The sequence below is a fragment of the Netta rufina genome (genome assembly GCF_964035555.1).
Source record: "Netta rufina genome assembly, chromosome: 5".
Taxonomy (NCBI): Eukaryota; Metazoa; Chordata; class Aves; order Anseriformes; family Anatidae; genus Netta; species Netta rufina.
In genome coordinates, this window is record NC_140128.1 from 53065068 (window position 1) to 53091223 (window position 26156).

At 42.6% G+C, this 26156-nt stretch overlaps 1 protein-coding gene across 1 annotated transcript; it reads left to right on the forward strand.

Annotated features, from left to right (window-relative positions):
* The first annotated feature begins 1895 nt into the window (after nt 1-1895).
* On the forward strand, nt 1896-25647 carry YY1 (YY1 transcription factor). Its single transcript, XM_084288288.1, has 5 exons — nt 1896-2899; nt 11586-11748; nt 19760-19820; nt 22223-22381; nt 23477-25647. Exons 1-5 carry the CDS (start codon nt 2203-2205, stop codon nt 23657-23659), a joined length of 1263 nt encoding a protein of 420 aa, XP_084144414.1. The 5' UTR covers nt 1896-2202; the 3' UTR covers nt 23660-25647.
* The last annotated feature ends 509 nt before the right edge of the window (nt 25648-26156 follow it).

Sequence of the window (26156 nt, forward strand, 5' to 3'; positions counted from 1 at the left end):
CAGACATCAAAAGCAGATTGGGGTTCAGAAGAGAAAGATATCTCTTGCTGAGCAGAAATCAGAGACCTCATATGTATCTCCTCGTCTTCCTTTTGCTCCTCCCTTCCTTTCTTTTTTAATGCACTGTGTATTGCTAGTAGCTCAAGTATTTGTGGATGGCACTATTTTTATAGGACTGTGTACCAAAATTAAAGAGGTCAAATCTCATTATCACCTAGCTTTCGTTCTTATCTAGATGATGACTGCATGGAGCTACTATATGCTTTGTGCTGGATTTGCAACTGTCTTCTCTTTGACACAAAACACATTTTCTCTTTGGGATGAAAACCCATCTCCCAAGGCTTTTCCTTGCCCATCCACCTGCTGAAGAAAGGCAAGCACTTGAGTCAGTTAATCCAAAAGAAAGAAAGGTGGAGGGGGGTAGAAGCTGGCTTGCCAAGAGTAAACAAATTCAGTTTTGCTCTTTCAGTTAGACATGAACTTATTCCCAGGACTTCTGCAGAGCCAAGAAAAAAACAATGCTGGTGGTGCACGCAGGAAAAGTTAAAAACAGCTGTCTGCGGATTGATGGTGCACCACAACTTACTTCAGCAGATTTTAAGGAAGGAACTGGGGGGAAAAAAAAAAAAAAAAAAAAAAAAAAAGTAATCTAGAGCTTGGAAAGAATATATTTTCATAATAAACATATTTGTTATGGATGCTTAAAAATAACTTTTATTTCCAAGGAAAGGTTTCCAGATTAGTGTATGGACTGGTCTATTCTCAAGGAAGATCCTGTGTGTGACTTCCCTGCCCTCTTTCACCTGGTGATGCTACTCAGGGCAAGATTTTCTTTTAAAACACCTTTTCAGAGGTCAGCTTTCATGTATTTATTTTTCTTTGATGCCGTATTCTTCTCTCTTCAAGAGAAAAAAGAATGCATGGCTAATCATCGCAGCCACTGAAAAATAACCGTGTGCTGCTTAGGCAAATCACCTAGCTCAGGATGAAGGGAAGCGTGTAACGGGCAAACCACTGAGCTGAGAAACATTTCCGTGTAGCGGTTCACTGAAAAATAACCACTTGTGAATGCTGCAGCAAAATAAAGCATTCGGTATATGCTGAAGGGTGGGAGAGGTAGAAAACGCTTGCGGTACTGATTTTAAAAAGCTAAAGGCACTATTTTCACTGTGTCGCTGAGATCGCCCTACAAAGGGGAGAAATTTACACGTGCCGAGCTGCGAATCTCCTAGGAAGTGCCAACAGCCGCCGTTTGTGGGACTTTCACAACAATAAGCCCTATCTGGCCGTTGTTAGGAGGGGGGAGCCGAGTGTGACCGGAGGGGAGCAATTCCGTCAGCTCCCCCAGGCCAAGCGCGCCCGCGCTCCGCCTTTAGGAGAAGAAAAAGAAAAAAGAAAAAATATAAAGGTACAAAATGTAAAATAACGGCGGAGAGGAGGCGCCCAGCGGCGGGGCCCCAGCGGGCCAACCTTCCTGTCAGCGGGCTTCCCGCGCGCCTGCGCGCGCCGCGGCCGTTAACGGTCGGCCTCCGCGCTCGCCACCTGCCGGCCGCCCGCGGCGCGAGGCGGAGCGCGAGCCGGGCCCGCCCCCCCCCCTCCCGCCGAGCAGTGGGGGCGGGGCGGGGCTTCGGGGCTGGGAGGGGCTTAAACGGCCGGGCGGTGCCTGCGGGCGGAGAGGTGACGCAGCCCGGTGCCGATTGGCTGCTGCGAGCAGGGAGGCGGGGCCGGCCGCCGCCGCGCTCCCCGATAGGCCGGCGGCAGCGCGCGGAGGCGGGCCTCCGAGCGAAGGCGCGCCCCGATTGGCTCCCCGCCTTGCCCGGTTGAGGCGGGCGGCGCGATTGGCCGCTGGGGGCGGTTCCCGGCGGGCTGCCGGGGGCTGGGGGCCGTCTCGGCGGCGGCAGCGCAAAGTCTCGCGAGGGCGCGGGGCCGGGATCTGGCGGCTGCCTCCCTCCCTCCCTGCTCCCTCCTCCCTCCCTGCTCCCTCCCTCCTCCGGCTGGCTGCGAGGCGCTGGTGTTTGTGTGGAAGGGGGAGGAGGCGGCGAGGAGAAGGAAGGCAGGCGGGAGGCGCCCGAGCCCCGCCGGCGGCTGAGGGCAGCGGAGCCGAGCCTCTCGCGGCGGCCGCCGAGCGAGCGAGCGCCGTTCCCCTCCCCTCCTCCCTTTCCCGTTCCCCCCCCCCCACCCCCTTCTCCCTTCCCCCCCGCCATGGCCTCGGGAGACACCCTGTACATCGCCACGGACGGCTCGGAGATGCCGGCCGAGATCGTGGAGCTGCACGAGATCGAGGTGGAGACCATCCCGGTGGAGACCATCGAGACCACCGTGGTGGGCGGCGAGGAGGACGAGGAGGAGGAGGAGGAGGACGAGTGCTGCGAGGACTGCGGCCCGCACCACCCGCCGCACCACTACCACCACCACCAGCCCATGATCGCCCTGCAGCCGCTCGTCTCCGACGGCGACCCGAGCGGGGCGGGCGGCGGCGCGGCGGGCGGCGGCGGGGGCCAGCTGCACCTCCACCACCACCACCAGGAGGTGATCCTGGTGCAGACCCGCGAGGAGGTGGTCGGCGGGGACGACTCGGACGGACTGCGCGCCGACGACGGCTTCGAGGACCAGATCCTCATCCCCGTGCCGGCCCCCGCCGGCGAGGACGAGTACATCGAGCAGACCCTGGTCACCGTGGCCGCCGCCGGCAGCAAGAGCGGCGGCGGCGGCTCCTCGTCGGCCGGCGGCGGGGGCCGCGTGAAGAAGGGCGGCAGCGGCAAGAAGAGCAGCAAGAAGAGTTACCTGAGCGGGGGAGGCGGCGGCGGGGCCGAGGGCGGCGGCGGCAGGAAATGGGAGCAGAAGCAGGTGCAGATCAAGACCCTGGAGGGGGAGTTCTCGGTCACCATGTGGGCCTCGGGTAAGTGCGCGCCCCCCCGCCGCCCTCCCCGAGCCCCGCGGGCCGCCCGGCCGCCGGCGGCCGGCGTTGTTTTGAAGGGAGGCCATGTTTTGGTGTGTGCGATGGGCGCCGCCATGTTCCTCGCCAGGGCAAGTATGGCGGCTCCCCCGAAAAGATGGCGGGGGCTGCGCTGCCGCCGCCGCTGCTCCTGCCCGGCTCCGCGGCGGGGGGAAGGAAAGATGGCGGCGGCCGCCAAGATGGCGGCGGCTGAGGGGGTGCGGGAGGGAGGGAGGGAGGAGGAGGGCGGGCGGCGGCGGCGCGCCGCTGGCTCCAGGACTAGGCCGCAATGGCGTAGTTTCTGCAGCAGGGGGAGGCGGGGTGTGCGGGCGGGCGCTCGGTGCGGGGCGAGCCCAGCCGCGCCGCGCTTCAACCCCCCCCCCCTCCGCCCGTCCCCGCCCCGCCGCTTCTCCCCCCCCCTCTCCCCGTTCCTTCTCCTCCTCGGCTCCCGGTCCCGGCCGCCGCTCCTCTCGCTCCGCCTGGGTGCCGATCGCGCCCGTTAGGCGAGGGGCGGCCCCCCCGCTGCCGGCTGAGGGGAGCCGGGATGGCCGGGAGGGGGGTGGGGGCGGCGGGGAAGCTCCGGGGCTTTGGGATAGGCGCAGCGGGGGCCGAGCGGGCTGGCAGCGTGTGTTTTTTGGGGTGAAAGCGTGTATTTTCGGTGTGGGAGCGCGCGTTTCCCAGTCGCTTTCCGTGGGAGTGTCTCAGGGAGGCAGGGAAGTCATGTGAAGATGCCCGGTATTATCTGCAGGGCTCGGGATAAGCCTGACATGCGCTTCCCATTTAAGCCGCCAACGGTTTCCTGACCCCTTCGCTTCAAAATATGTAAAGGGAAGGATGTATTTCTTTTGTCAGCGGTACGCTGTGGCTGGTTTTCTTGCTTTGTTTTCTGTTTTCACAAAGAATTGTGTCACTGGAAGCTAAGGCTCTGTAGTCAAAGTTCTGGGCTAAAGTTACATAAGGGCAAAAAGCGGTCACTTCATGTACTACTTAAATTAGTACGGCTAATAGGCTGGTACTCGGTTTTGCATATCATAGTTCTTGTGCGCTTTATAATTTGTAGCAGGGTATCAGATATTGGTTAAACTTCCGAAGTAGTTAAAAAAAAAAAAATGTTGTCAGAATGTGATGCTTGTGAGTGACCAGTAGCTTTATTAGTAAGAGGAGTGCTGAAGGAAGAGCATATTGAGCAACTGGATTCTTTTGTCTGAAAAGATGCAGAGAACAGTGATTCTGATTTCTACTTTCTTTAATATAGGCGATTATTTAACAAGTTTGACAGAGCGTGTGACACCGCTGATATACACTTAGTTGGTTAGCTAATGAGCCTGATCAGAATTCCCTGCTTTTGGATGAACAGAGAACTTTCAGTTCGGAGTTTTCTGAATTGCTGTTCAGTAGAATGGGGTTCTATATGCTTCTGTGTATCGATGTACGTGACCTGAATTGAATTCGCATGCTGTCTCTTCTTAAAACTGACCATCCAAGAAAGACAAAAGAGAATAAAATACATAGTCTTCTGGTTTGTGGAAAGTACCTAAGGTAGCTGAAAGCAAGTCAATGTGTGGCTCGTGAGCTGGCAGGATATAGGGCCTCGCTTGTACTCAGATTCGGAGTGCCTGATAGGATGCTTCCGTAGAGCTGCGTGCTGATTATTGCTTGACTGAAACGAAGCGTGTGTGTAATCAATGCATCTGATTCTATTCCAGCTTACACAACTCTTACATCAGGATAGCCCTATTGATTGCAGTGGTTTTCTTCTTTGTGATGATGACCATGCAAGCTCAGACAGAACGATCTCCACTTGTAATGCACTGGGGATTGAATTGCATTGGTACATTCGGTTCAGTTATATTCATGCTGCAGAAAGATACAGAATACCTCTGCTAACTTGAATTCAAGAGGCAAAAAAACCCACAAACTCCCCAAAAGCAAAATCACAATATACTTAACAAAGGAAAAAAATATCCAAGTTTGACTTTCCTTCCCTGCACGCATGCGCACGAGCCTCCTCCCCCTATACTGTGCACCCTCCCACCCTGAGCTTGAAACAGCCTTTGGTTTAACCTCTTCAGCTAAGAGTGAAGCTTACTGAGCTTGTCGGGTAGGCTTTTATGCCTCTTAGAGAGTTTACTGAATGTTTTAAAAGTGGTCTGGAGTGGTTTGTGGTCAAACACTTAACTTTTGGTGCTTCATTATGTGTTTTCTCAAACTTTGGGGGGGCGAATGCCAGAAAAAATCCAAAAGAGGCAGAAATGGAAGAAAAAAAAATTGCTGAATAAACTACCTGCTTACAAAAGGATAGTTAGTTGTACTAAAGTTTCCCTGCAGAATCAGGCACGCTTTATTTTGAACAAAGATAGTTGTTTTGCCTCTGTTTTTTGACTTAATTAAAGACTTGCTTACACACTGATCTAATGGACTGTTTGAAATATTTAACAAAAAGTTTATCGAAAGATGACCAGTAAATAAGACCATGCATCGAGCTAAAACAATGAGTCCTATGTTGCTGTTCTTGGGTATTTGAACTGGGAACAAGGGCTCTTTGCTCACCGCAGTGTGCAAAGACAATATGGATTAATTACTCGTTACTGTTTTCTAGTGCTGCTACATTAGCTGTACCAAATGTAGCCAGTCATAAATCTTTGTCCCTAAGCATTTAACATACCTCGTAACACCTCTTGAAAGGTGTAGGAATAGCATGTGAAATATCCACTGATGTGATTAGAGTGGACTGTTCAATCCTGGTCTCGTTAATGTGGTTACTTTGTAGTTGCTCTACTGTTGTTGGCAACGGTTTGGACTCACCATAACTTCTCTTATCACCTTGGTATCTGCGGTGATATCAAACTTGTGACCCGTGATTACTTTAATTAAAGTGGTTGGTTTAAGAAAGGCTTTGTTCTAGTTCATGTTCGTTTTCCAAATCTTCAGAATGGAATCATTTGTCTTTCTTCGATTGTAGAAAATAGGCACCAAACAAAAGCATCAACTACGTGATAGTACCCAGCAGTGGGGGGAGGAAAGGATTGATAGAAATTGCTTTCTCAGATTATATTGGAAGGTGGTGCTGAAATTCTGGCTTCACCAAATGCTGCAATCTTGAACAACTTGGGCTTGATATGGGGGGGAAAAAGTGTATTAGATAATGATTGTCAAGCTGCTGAATCTGAAATAGGCTGTGCTGGCACAAATTGTTATTGTTAGTATAGATGGCCTGCAAGCTTAGGGCTGAAGTAGCACAACCAACCTCAGCATTGCCCATAGATGTTACACTGCTGAAGTATCCTGTTTCTAGATGGGAAAGACAAATATACATACGTGTATGGTTTGAAAATGGTTTATGGTGATCCAGAAAGCCTGTGCAGAGGGCCCATATTTGGAAATGCAGGGACGTCATGTTGGGTTTCCAGAAGGTTCTTCAAAGCCTCTTTGGGAGAGAAAAAGAAACCTTTAATTCCTTAAAGTAGAAGGGGTTCCATTTGGCTTTATCAGATTACAGGGGTGAGAAAAAGAATCATCAGCTATCTGAGCAGTTGTCTTCAGTAGTATAAGAGAGAGAGTCATTTAGTTCAGTCTTGGGCCAGTATCAAGGATAGCCAAAATTCTTTGCAATGACAAATGGGTAATGGGCTTCTTATATGAAAAAAAAAATCATAATGGAGGCAGAAAGTGTTTGTGTGGCTCCTTTAAAATGTTAGGATGGAAATCTATTTCTGATTCTGACTGACAGCAATACAGGCTGTTGGTATCCATAGGTGCTGAGTCTGCCCTAAGAGTTTTGCCAGTGAACCTTAGAGGACAAGTACATATCGTAGATATTTTCGTGCATCTGTTTTTAACATCTTTTCAGCTTTGAAAGTGAAATACGTGAATGTGATTCATCACTTTTATTGTATGGATGAAGTTGCCTCCTAGCCCATTGTCAAATGAAGATCCTCAGGCTTACTCCTAGACCTTTCCCTGCGAGGTGCTGATGATTCAGGTCAGAGTGCTTCAGCACAGTGTCTCACCAGCGTTACAGTCAGATGATGACTATTGATATATGCAGTGTTTTTGTCAGTTCATGTCTCCTTCAGCAGTGTGAAATATGAGATGGGTGACGTGGGGAAAGAAGAACCTGTTCTTCATCTGCGTGCAAGGCACTGCGGAGGGAAAGTAACTGAGTAGCCAGTTAGGTTAAGAAATGACATACTGTGCAAAATGGAATTTAACTTTCAGAAGCGTCTGCTAAATTACTGTATTATTTAATGAGCTAATTACGGTTCTCTGCTTCCAAACGTGACCAATGAAGTATTTTGCCTGAGGAGATTGTGATGTGGTAGCAATAACCAAGCTGTTACCACAGTGCCTTGGTGCTGCGCAGTCGCTGAATGCATCTTTTATCATGTAATTGCATTTCAGCTGTTCCTAAAACAAATGTGTGTAACTGTGTGATCGTGAAAAGAAAATCTGAGCTTAACTGTTGTTCATCCTTTTAGTAAGAAGAGTGGCTGTTAACTTGGTACCTCGGGGAGAAAGCTCTAGGGTTAAGTCTCATTCCTTTACTAGCAAGCGTACCTTCTGAATTCCCATTTGTACTCTGTATGTACCACAGGGGAAATGTGATTGAATAACGTGTTCTCCCTGCCATGTAGTGAAGGAGGAGGATAGCTCAGAAAACTGGGGATCTTGAGATGAAGTTCCAAGGTTAAAACCAGAGTAACTGAGGCAGAAACAGTGATAGGACTTCTTGGGTGGAAAGAGTTGGGGAGATGGAGAGCTGGCAGCTGGAGCTAGCTGCTGTTCCAGAAGCACATGAAATAACAAGGTCCTGAGGTGGATGAATTATCTGTGTAAAGATGGAGGAAGTTTGGTGGTAAGAGCAAAAGATAGTCAACAGAAGTCTTGGGATACAGATTCCACCATGCTTTGTCATTGTGATGCACACAATCTGCAGTTAGTGGTTTTATCCTGGTAGACTGGCTTCCTCACACCTGAATCGGTACCTGAGCTTGGTACCCTTAAAACTTCTGGTCATTTCACCAATCCAGGTATGCTTTAAGTGATTGTCACAAAACCCAGATGGCTAAAGTGCTGGACTTCCACTGGTCTGTGTATAAAAATATTCCTTTGACATACTTCGAATGCAAAAATGTGCAAAATATGTATTGCTTGTAATAGGGAGTGAGACATGCAGGTGGAAGGATGCGAACATGAAGATTTGTTTGTGCATGTCCTAGACAGATGCATAGAACAAACCAGTTCAGGGTGTCTGTCTTCCGTAGCTGGGCAGAAGAAGATGATGGGTGTGGAGAGTATCTGTTGTATCTCTAAGGAACCAATATTTTATAACCTTAAAAGATATGTGAGTATTGGATGTAGGTATTAGTGACTGGTATCACACATTTCTGCAGAAATCAAGGATCAAGTAGTTCACTAATTGACGTACCTTCATCTCTGCAATGTATTTGAGAAGGTGGGACTGAAATCATGTTGCAAGTTCCTTACAGAAAGCTGCAATGGATCTAGTGGAACAAGGCTAAATACACTTAAGCAGAATGCTTAATGCCCCTCTAAATCAGTTTTAAGGGACAAAACAAAGCAGGTTAGGTAGTATATAGCAGTTAATTTTGTTTTTGCTGACTGGCTCAATGGCTCTGTCAGTATTTAGCTTGCCCTGTGCCTCCTTTGGACTGTACTCGTCCAGAGGTGTCACTAGAACTTGAGGGTAGCTGCGTTTTGCTTTGCTTCGGATGCAGTATGTACGAATTCCTGATGCTTTGTGAGAGGAGAAGGGAGAAGTACTTTGGATGTAGTTTGTGCCAGGCAGAAGGCATCAAGCAGACAACTTGTCCTGTTTGCAATGAGAGTGATGGTTAACTTGTCGGCGCGAGTGAAAGTTTGCTTGGACTTTAGCCTCTAAACCTTGAGCTGCCTAGTCCGGGTTGGTTGGGCATCGCAATTTTAAACCTGCGATAAAGTTCTGCCTAGAAGACGTTGGTAAAGATCTTCCTGACTTCTCCCAGCGCGTGGGTTTGTTTGTTTATTCCAATGAGCTGATGGTATCGTGGGATGGCCTGTAACTAAGGTGTTGTGATGCTAAGGAGCTGCTCAAGTCTGCTGCTGCTTTCCATAACTGAGTTAGATCTGGTTCATACCCTAAGTTATCTTGAAGGCCCTTAGCCTGGGGTAAATGTTTTGTATGCTGTTGTTTTAGGCTGTTTTAAGTTAGTTTTTTAAACTGCAGGTATTTCCTGCTCTAGAGATGCATGTTAGGTGTTGTTTTTGTATAGGAAGACCGGAGTGCTTTTTATTTTCACATAACTGTCAAGAACGTGTTAAGTGATACTTCAGCGTACTTTCTTCTCTATCAAGGTAATAGCATGTACTGATTTTTCATGTTTTACTCCAGCAGCCTAGCTAAAACACTGCTGTGGAATTGATTTCTGTTGGTGGGCTGTCGGGAAGGAAGGGCACTGAAAGCTGGCTGACTTTCAGTCTGACTCTCAAAATATCAAGAAGGCACAGTTGAGTTGTGGGTCTTTACGTTAGGGAAAGAGAAAATCTTAAGGAATGCATACAAAATTTCCCAGTTGACTCATGCATCCGAGCTGAGGCAGGAAATGAAAGCTCACTTCTGTTATACATGTCATCAGACAGTCAAACTGGAAGCTCTGGGAAGTTCTGGGGAGCTGCTGAAATGGCCAAATTGAAGGCAGCTGATCTCATTCTGGTCTGCAGCATGGAGGAGGCTCTGCGTTTAGCTTTCCGGTGTTCTGTTCTTCTGAGCTTCGTGGTGCCTTTTCTGCCTGTGTAGGCATTACGAAATACCTCTTCTCAGCCTTCTGACAGTTGGGAAGAACAAAGCGTTGCTGAATTAGAGGTTTATTGAATTGACTTTGTAACTCCTGCAGGTGCAGTAAAACTTGCCCTGTAATACTTGCTTAAGGTAAATTCAGTTGCTTTCTGTGAAGCATTGATAAAGACTGAAAAGTAATGCAATGAATGGAAAGATAGATTAAAGTGAAGGAAAGTGTCCAAATCGTCCATGTTGCAGTTTAATAGTGCAGATATTATTATTAGCTTATTAACACTGCTGCCTTTGCAGTGTTGAAGTCTGTTTTCCTCTTTGGCCATGGAAGGTATACACGAACTGCCATTTGATCTGGTAGATCAGGTTAAACCCCAAACTAGCAGTAACATTTCTAGAAATAGCTTAGTGGCCAAGAGTAAAAACAGGCATTACAAATTGCATAGAGATTTCCCCTTAGTATAGTTCTTTTATTTGCGTAGTCTTGTCTTCTTTTCCCTAACCAGAGCTACTGCATAACAAATACTATTATCTGTATTTGTGTTTAGGGGGGAAAAAAAAAGAAAAGGGAAATACTGCCTCATTTGTTCTTTGCCTTATGTTTTCCTATTTTTTTTTCCAAATTGGGGAAATACCGTTTCTATCCTAATACTGTTACTTCACAAAAAAATACAAAGTGATACTTTGCAAATACTTGGACTTAAAGTCTTTCTGTATAATGTGATTTGCAGGATCTTCCCATATACAGGGTAGGAGAAATAGTGCAGTGACAAGTTTATTAGCAGTTAGCTGAGGAGTTAGAGCTGTACGTACATCTGTTCTAGGTGTATTTTGGGAAGATGGTTTTTCAGGTGAGGGTGGAAAACAGGATTGGTGCTGTGTCCTTCCCTCAGCTGGTGTGAGTTGGGCAGTGAGGAGATGGGTGGTGGCTGTTTCCATTCTCTCCTCTCTGCATCTCTCTGCTTTCTGCTGTAAAATAGCAAAAGGAGAGAGAGAAAACGTTGTGACACGTTCTGTGCTGGAATATGAGTTGACAGTAACAGCAGGTCTTCAACCTCATTTCCCCGCTGTCCTTAAGCAGAAATCCGCAGGAGGAGCTGTAGAGCAGCTGAAGTAGCCGTCTCTAACTGGCTTGCAGATCAAAGGTCTGAGCGATCCCTATCTGCTGTTTACACAGTAGAGTGGGAAATCGCTTAGGCTGCCCAGTGCCACAGAAGAGGAAGCCCCCTGGGGAGGGAGACACGCTGCTTAGCTTTTTGCTTTCCCTCAGATCCGTGGGCGAGTGCTGAAAAACTTCAATTTTATGGGCAGGTGCTGAAGTCCATTAGCAGTTATTTTTAAAGTTTCTTGTCCCTCTGTGACATTTCTGTTGAGGGTCAAGGGACTCTGAAGACTCCGAAGCTAAAGATCAGTAGCCGTAATTTCTTAAGGTAAGTACCTGTCACTTCTTAGATAGGTTTGTTTGGTTACTGGTTGCTGTTGAGATCCAAAGTGGCTACAGTGGAGGTTAATCTTAAAGAGGTTAAGAGAATTAAATGTTTATGCATTGTTTCAGGAAAAGTGTGTTATCTTTAAAATGCAGCCGTCGTTCTCGTAGGATGGTTCTACTTATTTCCTTACTTGTCTGTGTTTAAGTAGATATGAAACTTAGGCTTTTGTTCCCACCTACTGTGTTCTTTCTGTGCTCATGTTGTAACTGTGCGGATGTCTTCTTGTTTTTAAACAATTAGTGTAGAAATCTGGGAATGCAATTTGTTTTTTTGTGTACAGCAATAGTGAACTTAGATTGAGATGAGCCTGAAAATTTGTGTTGTGTTTTGATCTTTGTATGTACTGAATTGGGTATTTTATGTATTTCAGATGATAAGAAAGATATTGACCATGAAACGGTGGTGGAAGAGCAGATCATTGGAGAGAATTCTCCTCCAGATTACTCAGAGTACATGACAGGAAAGAAACTTCCTCCTGGTGGAATACCCGGCATTGACCTCTCAGACCCCAAACAGCTGGCTGAATTTGCTAGGTAAGTAAGAAGAAAGGATCTTCAAACTAAAAGAGCTTTCTTTCCACTGGTTTAATTAAGAAACTGTTGGGCAGAATAAATGATAAATTTAATATGGCTTGTTGTTCCTTTTAATCATCTTCTAAAACAAGGAACTTGATTCAGAATGGAGTAGTGAATAATGTATTAAAATAATTGGGTCCTGCATTCAGCAGGTGACTTCTGATCTTCAGCTCTCATTAGGCAAGGTGGGGCCTAAAGACATTAATATTCTGCATCTTTGATGTGAGAGAGTGCATCTTTCAGTGTCTCTGGTGACAAAGGATCAAATAAATGAAGTCTTGCATTCGGATCGTTCAGTACAAGAAAGCTAGGCTAACATAGTTAGTGAAGCCACTTCTGTTTTTCACTTGCTTCTCACTTCTGAAGCTCTTGGTTTTAAACACAAAAGCCCTGCTGAGCTGCTGGGTGTGGTGCCGAGTGCTCGGGGCAGGCTTGGCCACCAGAGGGCAACCGTGAGGTCACCAGAGAGAAGTCTGGTTTGGCACTGGATAGTTCTGACATTTGTGCAGTGCACTTGCAATTACAGAAGGCTTAATGCCTTTTTTTTTTTTTTTTTAACATACCACCAAATTTTTCCATTACTTGCTAGGTGACAAGGACTGTTGACCCAAGTTCTGATCTAGCTTCTTGGTTAGGTGGATCTTGGTGCCCAGTGAGCTGTGTCTACTCTAGTCTCACCTCTTTGATCTTGCTGCTTTTTAGAAGCTGCTTCTATTAGTCTGTGCTGTGATTCCACTGGAGAACTGCTGGTACAGGCTCTTCCCACTGTTTGCAGTAAAGCCATTAAACTCTGAATACTGAAGGCTCTAAGTAAGAGACAGGGAACAAGCACTGTGAAACTATCTAATCTGGAAGTGTATTTTTAAAAAAAAAAAGTCATGAACAACTGAAAAGGGGATTTTTATTTTTTTTTTCCTGAAGTGGTGGGTGGTTTACCTATTGATGCTCTTGTTTACCTGATTTACTAGTAAAATGATCAAAATGAATGTGGTTTCCTCTGAGAATTGCTGAAAGGCTAATACACAATTTTCAGTGAAAGCAAATGTTTAAGTGATATTCCGAATGTACATAGTGTTCTAATTCTAAAATGTTAGTTAAACGTTTCTGCTAATCATTTGCCTAGAATGTTTCTTTCAGTTATTTTAAAATATTCTGAAACCTTTTGTTCTGGTAAGCACTGAAGTACTAAATAGTTATCTTTTATCTTCCTCTGTTATGAAGCTGAACTAGTTTCTTACAGGGTTTCCTTCATGCACATACTGAATGTTAATTCTCCAGATCAGTTTGAGTACTTGAAAAGGTTGCCAGGATTTGGACTTCTTGAAATTACCAGACTGCTTCTGTGAGATATTTCTGCATACTTCTTAATATCATAAGAAGTACTGCATCTTTAGGTTTTAGTTAGTTTTCTGCTCAGAGAATAGTGGCACTTGGCCGTAATGTAAAATTTCAACTTCCTTGTTCAGGGTGGAATGTTCTAGGAAGTTACAGAGCTAGAATTTGTAGTGGATGATAGAAAGATTGAGTTTTATGTCTATTGTCTCATATTTTTCTGTTAATATATCTCTGTATAGCAGATAAAATTTGAACTGCTTCAGTCATAAGATGAACAAACATTGCTGAAGGTGACACGTGCCCACTATCAATATCCCCAGGTTGCCCAAAGCCTACAAAAATTGTTCTGATAGCTTAATTGCAGGTATATGAAAACCTTAGGCATCTTCTGTTTTAGGAAAGCTTTTTTGATTTCTTGGTCAGAATCAATGATTGTCAAACCTTCACTCTTGCCTTAAAAAAGAAAATTGGAAAAGAAAACAGAGTTAGTTGTATGTTAGATCTGAAATGATTGTGTATAGCTGAGACTGGTGCATGTGGGTGTATCAGAATACTGCTTGCTATGGTCTTTATTCTCTTGCAGAGAAATAAACATGTTGAAGGGACTTCTTTTAGCTAATAAGATGAATTCAGGCTCTGATTCCTCAGATCTCTTTTTGTACTGCTCAGTTGTCTTGTTGGTCTACATACTGTGTATCACTGAAAGCCTTCTTGCATGGCAAACTGAAAGAAAAAAACTGGTTTACTTGCATAAGAATTGGGTTTGGAGGTATAGGGTTTAGGAGTACAGTTGTATTTGTATTCCTAAAAGGATGTGTTATTTAGTGTCAAGTTCCCTGAAAGTTCCAAGCATTGCTTGAAGGATTACAGTATTCAGACTTCAAAAATTCTCAGCTGTATTCTGAAAGCTTTGACCAGCATGTTAAGTTTTAAGAGATTTCAAATTCACAAGTTTCGTGTGGTATTGCCTTTTATTTTGATCATGGGGAAAAAGTTTGTGCATAGTCCACATATAAGGAAGTATAAACAGGCTAGGAAAATCTAATACTAAGTTAATTTTGTGCAGTTGAAAACAAGCTATTTTGGGATGCTTTCCCATTTTCATTAAATTAGTTGGAAGAAACGTGCTATACATTTGTAAATCAGCTACGCAAAACCAGGCTAGATTCACTCTTTATACCCGTGCAGCTTATATTGATTAAGGGTAAATTGACTGAGACAGTTGCATTAATTTATGGGAACAGAGTTCTGAGGTTAACTTGAAATGAGCAAAGCTTGGGTAATTTAACTTGGGTAACTTAAAAGCTTTGTGGCCTTCTAATTAAAATGCATGTTGGAATTTAATTTTAGTAGTAACCAATTTCAGGCAGGGGTCTGGAGTTCTGAGTCTGTTTAGTGAGGGGTAAAGTGGGGTGGTCTCAACGATGCTTGAAGTCTTCTGTAGTGCTGCAGCCTTACAAAAAGCATTTCAGAAGCTGCAGAAATTCAGCACGTGAAATGGGCACCACTGCTGCTCAGCAGCTAGGTGGCACCAGTGGAACGAGCGTTTATGCCATCGAGATACTGCTGGATTCTGTTGCCTTTTTGGTGTGTCATTGAGTCACGTAGCAGGAATTTGGGCCCTTTAACTGGAACCTCTGTACTGATTCCTGGAAAGGTTTTTCTACATCCTGAAACTATTGAAAACACTGCAAATAAACAAACTGCATCAGAACATTAAGATCTGCTTAGTAATTCATAGATGAATAACTATAAATTATACCTGTTGGGCAACTTCCTTCCACAAATTACTGCATTCTATTGTACAACTCATGCATTTTCTCTACTACGCTTTAAAAATTCAATAAAAGTAAAAATGGATTTGTGTATTTCTCTAAGGCAGTCAGATCAGAATGCAAAACATTAGTTGTCAATGATCTGCAAAGAAAGAAATAAAACCTCATAAATTACCTCATTTTTCTTTCAATACCTTTTGGCTGGGCCATTGAAAGTCCATTAAGGTGAAATAAAATCACAGAATCACAGAACTGTATAGATTTGAAGAGACCTCCAAGACCACAGAGTCCAACCTCTGACCTAACACTAACCAGCCCTCCACTAAACCATATCCCTAAGCTCTACATCTAAACGTCTTTTAAAGACCTTCAGGGATGGTGACTCCACCACTTCCCTGGGCAGCCCATTCCAATGTCTAACAACCCTTCAGTAAAGAAGTTTTTCCTAATATCCAACCTAAACACAACCCTGGCGCAACTTAAGCCCATTCCCCCTCGTCCTGTCACCAGGCACGTGGGAGAACAGGCCAACCCCCACCTCGCTACAGCCTCCTTTAAGGTACCTGTAGAGAGCAGTAAGGTCGCCCCTGAGCCTTCTCTTCTCCAGGTTGAAAACCTTTGATGAAGGCTGAAAACCTTGGATGAAACCAGGTTGAAAATGTTTCATCCAAGTCTAAACTGATTACAAGTTGCTCTGTAGCTAGATGTGAAGCAGTCATAACTGCTTGGAGAAGTAACAGATGTGTTTCTAGTTGGTGCATATGGTAGGCTTCTTTAAAATTCCCCCAAACAAATCCCCTTGAAAACTCCTGTCTGCTCTCTTGATAGATGACTGAACTGGCTAGAGACAGCACAGTACAAATATGAGTAAAATACAAAGAAATAAAAAGAGAAGTTGGAAAATTGGCACAGTAATGGGTCGTAGTGGTAAAAATTATCCTCTCTGTGGCTTTATCTTCTGCTCCTCTTGGTACCTTTCCTGGAAGAGAGCCATTGGAGGAAGTGCCCCTCCTGTTACAACCGCTTTCCAAAATGGATAGAAAACAAAGGCGAGGTAACTGTGTTAGAGTTTGAAACTGGACACCCTTCTTAAACATGACAAGGCACGCTGGTCACCTAGCTTTATGACTTAGGCCTCTTTATAAGGTATGTGCTTTTGTACTGGTCTTGTTCTTGTTCCAGAGACACTTAAAGGGCAGTAAACTGACAATTGCTTTACCCCAGGCATTACTCGGGGGGAAGGGAAATCTCTTGCTCTGTCTCACGCTGCTAAGGTCACTCTCTGTGTTTACATACATGATGTTCTGCAAACTGGAACAAAACCAGTAACTATTTTTGCTGGAACCTTGGAACAAAAGGGAACAGTTTAATTTTACAACAGTTCTGGGCCCAGCTGCGTTGGAGGCTAACTGTGGGCTCTTTGATTGTAGGTAGATTCCTAGGACACCTTGTGGCACTCCCTTTGTGTCTGTTTATCCAGAAGCCAGTCTAGCCAGTTTCAGGAGCTCTTTAGCACAAACGGACCACTTGTGGTACTTCTGCCTCAGCAGGGCACCATGAAGGGTGTGACAGTGAGGGAACAGACCAGAAGTGGAAGTGAACCTGTAGAGAATAACTTCCTCCTTTTCTAACCATTCATAGGGATGCGGTCATCAGTAGAGGTGAATTATCGCTGTTGATCATCAGAGACCTCCAGGAAGTGCAAAAGAAGTTGCCAGAGAGAGAGTAATGCTGTTTAGGTTTCTATAGAGGGAGAAGAAAAAAATATGACAACACAGGTTTAACAGGAAGAAAAAAAAAAAAAAAGATACCGAAAGGGAGGGTGGATTTCTATACTGTTAGTTGCTTTTGACTGCTTTAGCACTGTTTCTGTGGCTAACTTGTTAAAAATCTGATTCATCTCCAGCATAATTGTTTGTGGAGATTGACAGAGCTTTGATGCAGAGGTTCTCCTGGAAGGAACAGCTCCTGTAGTTCAGCAGGGCAGTGAAAGGAGGTAGTTAGCTGTAACTGTCACTGCAATATTAGAAAGAAACTTTGTTTTGAGGAATGGTTAATACCTGTGATTTCACTCCAGCAATGTGATGCTTTAAATAGAAGTTATCAGGCTTAGCCTCTAACTGCACTGTCCTGTACCTGGGTCTAAAAGGTTACACTTCCATTTTTTTTAATGGTCTGCAATTGTTACTGCTAGACCTGGCCCACAGAAGCTTGCTGCGGAAATGGGAATTCTGGTCTTGCCATGGAAATGGGCTCTGTGCAAAGGCAGCTGTTTTGGAAGTTCCACCCAGGTATTAATGTGTGCCTCTATAGTCGCTTTAAGTAGCGGTATCTGCTAGAGTTCTGGTTTTGGTCAGTGTTTCAGGCTAAGAAAACTTGGAGGGAGCTGGTAGGGATGCTCTACTGGGTGGGAGCCAGATGTCTAACCACCAGCATCTGATGATGTCATGGACGTTGATTTTTGGGCTTAAGGGCATTTTGTTTTCAGGGTCAGGGAAATGAGTTGGCGTTTACCAAGTTGATAGCATTAGAAGCGAGGCAGGGATTCGTGGGACCGGATTTGTCTGCTAAGGGTGTCTCTAATGGCATTAAAACATGGCACTGTGTTCTCTCATGTCATGTATTACCAAAGCACTTTGTCTTTTGTCCACATTGGCATTACAGACACACACTTCTATGCTTTGTCTTTCTGTAAAACAGAAAAAATGAGATGCAAAGATGCAATAAGGAAAATCCTATGTAAAGGGTAGTTAAGTGTTCTGTAGAGCTACTGTAAAAATAAAAATAAAAAAAAGCGTGTGTTTTGCCCTACAGCCTCAGAGTCAGGAAAGTTAAGGTAATAAAGGTGGTCTGCACAAACAAAAATAGTTTTTGTCCAAGATTGAGATTTTTAGGCATGCTGTTGGTGATGGGATGAGAGGAGCTCTGTCAACAGAAATACCTCACGCCTGTTTTAAAGGGGTTGTTGGATATGATACTCTCCAGTTCCCATATTTTTGTCATGCATGTATTAACCCTTGCAGGAGGCTGCAGTGTTCTTCAGTTAGCCCTGCACATATTCGGTGTAGTCCGGAGATGCTAAGCAAGCAGGAGATTGTTAAAAGTCCAGGCAGAGAAAAGAATAAATGTAGCCACTCAATCCTTATTTTTTACGCTGTGCCTGTGCTATGTCTGCAACATGGAGAGGAGTTGGATTGTTTCTGAAAGACAAATGATGGCCCACAGAGCCATAGGAGACTTCTCCATCACGTACTTACGTCTCTGTTGGTGGTTCTAAGGAGATTTCCCTGGATCCAGTTTTCAGGAATTCTCAGGGAGGTTTTTCACTGCTCTGGCCTTAATTCAGCCTCAGGAGGCCTTCCTTTCCTGTCCTCTCTCCTCTATCCATGTGAATGACGCAAGTGAAACTGCAGATTTCAGTCCTACTTACTTATATGACAGCATCAAAGAATCCTGGAACCTACCTGCAAAGAAACAAATGCTTATATGGTCAAAATAAAGAGTTTTTAGCTTATTTTCCCCACAGCTCTTGGGGGTTGTTTTGATCATTTAGAAATTGTGTTTTAAGCAGATCGATGGTTAAAAATGCATGTTAAAAATACATGTCAGTCTGTTTTCAGGGACTGTCCTAATGCGGATTAAATCGCTCTGGGATAGCAACAGATCCCTCTGCTTCTTAATGTTCATAGTAGCAACTCTGCTCATTGTAATTCTTTTGTTAAATTCAAGGCACTCATCTCTTTAACTAGCAAAAACACGAGAAAACCTTTTGTTTAACTTGAGGTAGCTACCTGTCATATCTGTTGTACAGAGCTATCTTGTACTGTGTTACCAGGAAAAAGAGTTGAGGAACTTGACTAAATGGTGTAGCTCCCCTTCTCTGGCAGGGTTTTGGAATGTGTTAAAATCTCATACCTTACTTAAGTGAATCTCCAGCTGTGTGGTGCATTTATGAATTACTTACATACTTATATTGGAATCTGCTACGCTAATCATGCCATTTATTTTTGATATTTTTGAAGACCGTGTGCACTACAGATTTTAGATACAAGGATAGGTAAAGGGGCAGTGTGCAACTTCCCAGGTTACTGCCTACACACCTGTCTCTTTTTGGACATTCAGACAGATTGCGATTAGAGCAAGACTGTTCTAATGTCATTGTCTACAGGGAGTCTTACGACTGTACTTGAAACACCTAATTTCTGTGCAAGCATTAACTTGCTGGGCTCCATCAGTGGAGGTTAATGGCACAGATAAGGTAGTGGGATACCTCTGTTAATGGCTAAAATTAAGTAGATGATTGCTTGTCAGTTGACAAGAGTGGAATCCATGTGTACAATAGCTTGACGTAAGAATAATTACAATTTCTGTGGTTAAAACAGATGTCTGCATTGTCAGTGTAGATTCCACAACTTGCCTGCCTTTTCTGCTTCTGTAGAGTTTTGTTCTGAAGCTTTGTGTGATGAAACTACTGAAGAATGATTGAAACTACTCTGTCCTTCATGTCTGAGTATATGGCTATGTGCACACATGGCTACGTGCACAAAAAGAATGGAATTGTCAAACAAAACGTCCTAATTATACTTAGTGTAAGTCAGGAAGAACCTTATTTCCACATACTCAGAACTAGGAATGTAGCATTAAATGTCTTATTCAGTGTTTGAGGCCCTTCTAGAAAGTTGGGCTTTCCAAATACCAAAAACCGCTGTTCCTATTATTTCAAGAGTTCTAAAAATATTAAAAAGAGTATTACTGATGCACATAATACTATCGAATAAATGTGTGTATTATGTAGGCAGTTGAGGGAGAAGAGCTGTCTACCCATGTTGTTCTACTAATGTTTTTTTCTTCTTTTTAAGAATGAAACCAAGAAAAATTAAAGAAGACGATGCTCCACGAACGATAGCTTGTCCTCACAAAGTAAGTGAAGTGCTCAGCTTCTGACTAGATAGTGATTTGTAGATCAGAATTTTATTCTGATGTTCTCTTGAGAATAAGCAACATGTCTTGTTGTAAATAAATTATGCTTGATTAACTGTATTGAAGTTATCGCTCTTACAAGGCTTCCTTGAAAACCTTTCACTGAATATTATTCCCATTCCTTGTCTTAAGGTTAGTGCATCCCTAATCTTCTGGTAGCCATGATGCACAGTCCCTAACATGCTGGTTTTACTGTTGTGATTTCCTGCCACCCAAGAATACATACTTGAAAGAATGTTCTGAAAGCTGTTCAAAGTACGTTCCTAAGATCTATATATTGTCTTCTTGGAAGCTATGACAGATTTGGGAGTCTAGATCAGGAATCAGCAATCTATGGAGCAGATGCCAAACTTAGCATTATTGGAAGACTTTGAATTACATTCCACAGAGCTGGCGGGTGCATCGTTTTGAAAGAGAGAGGGACATCTCACAGATATGATTCTGAAGAAACACGATTCCGATCTGCTGGTAGTGGGGAGGCCACTGTCTTGAATAAATGTTGCCAGTCACTTAAATTGGTAGCATCTAGTTTTAATGGATTACCCAGCTTCTGTAGATCTTCTGTTAGCCAACTTAATTTGTAATGAAAAAAGACAAATACAACCTTGCTGACTTCTGGTCTAGATGGTGTGAGCATAAGTAAGTAGTGAGGGCAGATAGCTAATAGTGCGGATGGGAGAGCATGGATAAAAGGCTTCTTCCTGAAAGTGGTAGCATAAGAAATTTTCACTTAATGGATTCCTCTTTGTGCTTATATTGATTTCCAATTCTTTACATTCTACATATCATGTTTTTACTGTCATCTAGTGTGTGATGATACAAGAACACTTATTCTTTACAATGCTGAAGAATGCTGCCTTCATTTTTGATGTATTTTTTCATAGCCTCAATTTAATTTAAACAGGAAAAAAAAGAACACTCAATCTTTCATCTTCTCTCCTTTCTGATGTTTCTGGGCTATGTGTATTTATGAGTTCAGTTTAAGAAAGGAACATATTGCAGAAGATGTAACTGTTCCTCTCAGAGGCAAACAGGGACTTGAAATAAATGCATGCAAGTCCATGGTGTGCTTATTTTGGTGCAGCACTTCTTAAATTAGTCAAAGAAATTCTAGTACCTGAAGAGAGAACTCCTCGAAAGTGTTAGTTTTCCATTTTTAAGAAATAAGGCATGTTTAAATGTGAATATTAGTTTTGAAGAAATAACTTCCAAAGAGGACGCCTGTAGAATTGAGTATTAGCAGTTGATTGTTCTATAGGTACTGTTATTGAACTTTGTGCCTCCTAACCCTGCAGTGTTGGTAGACTAATTTTTAGGTAAGCTGAAACAGCATCACTTGGAGTACAAATAGAATTTACAGATGTTAATAGGATTTCATGAGGAGTTGTGTGCTGTGAGAAGTACATTTTTAAAACCTAAGATAGTTGTCTATTGATCACTGCTAAAAGGTGAATAAAGGCACAGAAATGTTGAATAAGAGAGCCACAAGTCGCTGCTGGCTTAAATTTACCCTGGAATTCCTGTGTTGATGCAGTGCGTACCCCAGATTAAGACCTCTGACATGGTACCTGAGTTCAAGTGAGTATGACTAGGTTGAGTCGACAGTAACTCGAGAGATCCATCTGCCTTACTCAGTTGCCCAGTATCACTTCATGGGTTTAAACTAGAATTGGTGGTTGTCTCTTTCTGTGCCACAGTGGGTAGTGATCAGTCTGCTGCTGCAGGTGTGGGCTGGGTAGTTCCTGTAAGTGATGTTCTGGAAGCCCTTGTACTCCATTTCTTCTCAGGAATGAGAAGGACAGAAGCAAAAGGATGGAATGTTGGAAGACAGAGCAGGGCAGATACAAGTTGGTGCTAGAGAATGCTCTAATGTACCACAGCATATAATCTATCAGATTGGAGTACCGTAGTACTCAGTGTATAGCATATCAAAGATGATACCATAGATAGCTATGAACTACCATTCTGTCAGTTTTTTTTTTTTTCTTTTTTTTTTTTTTCTGAAGGTGCTTTTGTTAGCATATTCACTTGCTTCTAGCAGAGCTGCATCTTTTCCACAAGACTGTCCTATTATTCATTTGACTGCACATGGTTTGTAATACTAAGAGAAAGAGAGGTATTTTGTTTTGTTTTACTCAGCTTTTCATATGATTAGTTTTCATGGTATTACTTTTATTTGTTTATTTTGAAATATATGCAAGGGGTCTGCTTTACAGGGACAACTTTTCAGAAAGTATTCAGGATATGAAAGCATTTTAAATGCTTAAGTGCTTGTACTGTAGCAGGTAAAACTTAACAGAACTAGCTTATCTACTAACTGAGTTTCACTGTTCTTCTTTAAGGGCTGCACAAAGATGTTCAGGGACAACTCTGCCATGAGGAAGCATCTGCACACTCATGGCCCTCGAGTACACGTATGTGCAGAATGTGGCAAGGCCTTTGTGGAGAGCTCGAAACTAAAGCGACATCAACTAGTTCATACTGGAGAGAAACCCTTTCAGGTATTGTTAACTTGCAAACCACAATTTATTTCATAAAATTTGTGTAGGCTATATAACCTCTTTTCTACATCTCTTTGGGGATACTCTTTATTTTGTAAAATCAAATGAAGCACTGAATGATCATCTTTAAAATTGGAAGTCACCTTAAATTAATTAGGCTGTCATTTATCTACTTCTGTGGACATAGAAATAAGCAAATTGTTTGTACATGAGAGATATACGTGAGAGATACCTTACAAAACATAATGTGAAGTTACTCACTTGAAAAATGAAGTTTGCAGTTACTCCTGAAAGAGGAAAATGTCTTTTTTCCTCCTTTTCAACTTCCCATATTACACAACTGACCCTCAGGGCTGTGTGCTCATTTGACTCATAATACTAATTTCTAGTAGTGGATATTAATCAATTTTGAGGACAGTGATGGTAATTACTGAATCTCTTTCCATTTGTATCAAGTCACATGAGCTTCTGCCACCAGAGGTCTCCAGCCTACTTCATATGATATTTCTCCTTCACATAAATATTCTTCACATGTATTCATAGCTTTGAGCATACTGTGTTCATCAATACTTATGTACTTTTTTGCAGATTTTTTTTTTGAAAACTGAATTATTTCAGAAATTTGCAGTTCTTAGACACTCAGATGTGCATGCTTGAGCTGCTTTGTGTTTCCTGATTAGTATTTGCAGTTAAACATGCTGCTCTTTGTATTCTGAGCCCATCTTGGAAGTAAAGCTAGTAAAATGAGCAAATCTTTACAAATTATTACTGAAAGGGAGAAATCTGATGTGGGACTAGTACGGCTAGCAAAATACTGTTTTAGGTGCAGGGAGCAGTGTGGTTTTTTTTGTTTTAGTGAAAGCATTTGCTTGCAAGCTAGAATTTATTTTCCTCTTCTAAATCTGCTATACTACTGTGGTAAAACAACCTGAAGTATTGTTTAAATGCAATTTAAAAGTAATGCCCACAGCTGCACTTATAATAATATTCAGCACCTGGCTTTGTGCTTGTGCAGTGTAGGGTATTGTTCAAATCTATGATTGAAATGGGTGGTGCTTTTATTAGCTAATAGAATGTGTCTTTTCCTTTCAACAGTGTACGTTTGAAGGATGTGGAAAGCGTTTTTCACTGGACTTCAATTTACGCACACATGTGCGAATTCATACTGGCGACAGGCCCTATGTTTGCCCATTTGATGGCTGCAATAAGAAGTTTGCGCAATCAACTAACCTGAAATCTCACATCTTAACACATGCTAAGGCCAAAAACAACCAGTGAAAGTTGGAGGAAAAGTTGTTGAACTCAAGCATCTTACAGGAAATATGAATTGGAAATAAATACGCCTCCCCTTTGTATATTGTTTCTAGGAAAGAATTTTAAAAAAAGAACCCTACAAACCTAAAGGACATGTTTTGATAAGTAGTGAATAAAAAGCAAAAAAGAAACAGAAAAACTTTAAGGTGACATTGCTAAGATGCTCTACCTTGCTCTGTAATGCCGTTTCAAGAACACGGTGTTTTGTAAAGTGACCCTGACCGGAGGGGTCCGTTCATGAACTTGCATCAAAAGAGACGATTCTTTATACAACAGTGCTAAAATTGGACTTCTTTTCACATTCTTATAAATATGAAGCTCACCTGTTGCTTACAATTTTTTTAATTTTGTATTTTCCAAGTGTGCATATTGTACACTTTTTGGGGATATGCGTAGTAATGCTATGTGTGATTTTCCTGGAGGTTGATAACTTGCTTGCGGTAGATTTTCTTTAAAAGAATGGGCAGTTACATGCATACTTCAAAAGTATTTTCCTGTAAAGAAAAAAGTTATATAGGTTTTGTTTGCTATCTTAATTTTGGTTGTATTCTTTGATGTTAACACATTTTGTATAATTGTATCGTATAGCTGTAATGAAATCATGTAGTATCAAATATTAGATGTGATTTAATAGTGTTAATCAATTTAAACCCATTTTAGTCACTTTTTTTGGAGAAATACTGCCAGATGCTGATGTTCAGTGTAATTTCTTTGCCTGTTCAGTTACGGAAAGTGGTGCTCAGTTGTAGAATGTATTGTACAGGCACTGACCTTTTATTAACACCTGATAATATGTACATCCCATGTAATAGAAAGGGCAACAATAAAACAGTGGTCCTAAAGAAAGAATATGGCAGAAAATGATCTGTAAGCACAGTCTCTTTTGTTGTCCAGAGCAATCCTAGTCCCTCTTGACCTCCCAGAAACTGGAAGCTAAATAAAGTCAAGTTTCCTTTACTTTGCATTTCATTACAGTCAGTGATTTGTGATGAAATCACTTAATGCCACATCAGGTGGTATGCCTAAACAGAGCTGGTGAATATAATGCTGTTTTCACGTGACAGACTTCCATTAACTGGAACAATGGATTTGGAGACCTGGCAGTGAAGTGAGGAGATTTTGGTTTGCCTGGACAGTAAGCAGGTGAAACAATACAGTGAATAGTTAGACGGGCACCTTTGCTTAGTAAAGGTAAGGAATTTTGGAGGTTTAAATACAACAGCAGTAGGAAGTAGGGGAACCGGTCGTGTTTGGTCATACCAGAAAAAAGAAAATTGTCTTTTTTTTTTTTTTTTTTTTGGCTAACTGAATATAATGATGAAAGTTCTTGGAACATCCTTGGACACCTTTCATTTCAAAACAGGAACTCATAGTTCTCAAAGAACTTGATGGATTTTTGGATGGTCTAACTAAAAGTGGGTACTACTCGTTTTGTTCAAGTGTTCAAATAAGAAACTTGCAGATGCTATAGTAAAATGTGACAGACTAATAAATATAAGAATATGCACAAAAATGCATAAGTTATTTTTTAGAGGAAAGTGATGAATATTTTACGGTAAAAACTGTTGTTAATCTTTTTCTGAATTCTGTTCTTACAAGGTTCATCAAACGTTTCTTGGCCAGTACAGTAAAATGTACTTTTGAGTCCTGGTTTGGTGGTAGTGGGGGGAAAAATGTGGATAATATAAAACTACACTGAAAAGCAAGAGAATTGACGGCTGTATCTAAGTTAATTTGAACGTTGCAGCTCTAATCTAAGGTTATTAGGAGTAGAAAGAAAGACGGGCTATTTAATTTTAAGGTATGCACTAGAAATTTGGCAGTATTATTTATAAGCAGTTATTGAACAGGACAATATACTGAAATTTGTATAGTTACGGTTAAGTTAAATTCTGTATTCAGTTAAATTAGTGTCTATTCTTTTTGGAAGGAAATAAAATCAGTTCAGTCTAGATCTAATTGACCTTTTTTTTTTTTTTAATGGTATATGGGATGTTAGTCTTGCTCAGAACTCTACTTTCCTGTGTCATGAAGTGGTACCAATTTTATTGCGTTGCAAAGTAAAGAGATCCCTTGATGGTATCACACTTTATCCCTGAACATGCATTTGCAACGAAGTTACTTAAGTTTAATCTTCATTTGAAGACTAACTGGGAGCTCAAACACGCATTGTCCCTAGTTATATTGCATCTGTGTTAAGGAGTGATAATTTCATCTAGGCCTCAAACTGGTAAGCATTCAAGACAACCCCAAGCCTACGGAGCAATGATTAGTAGCATGAAAGATCTTCCTTTGTTAATGAGCAAATTCCGTACTGGGGTTGGATAAATACTTGTGATGAGCAGCTTCTGTCAGTTAGTTATGCTTTTCAAATATAATTGGCACATCTTGTCCTTAAAACTTCATGCTTAGTTGATTCCAGAGTTCTACTTAGGCATTTTTGGTGAAGAAAAACAAGCTT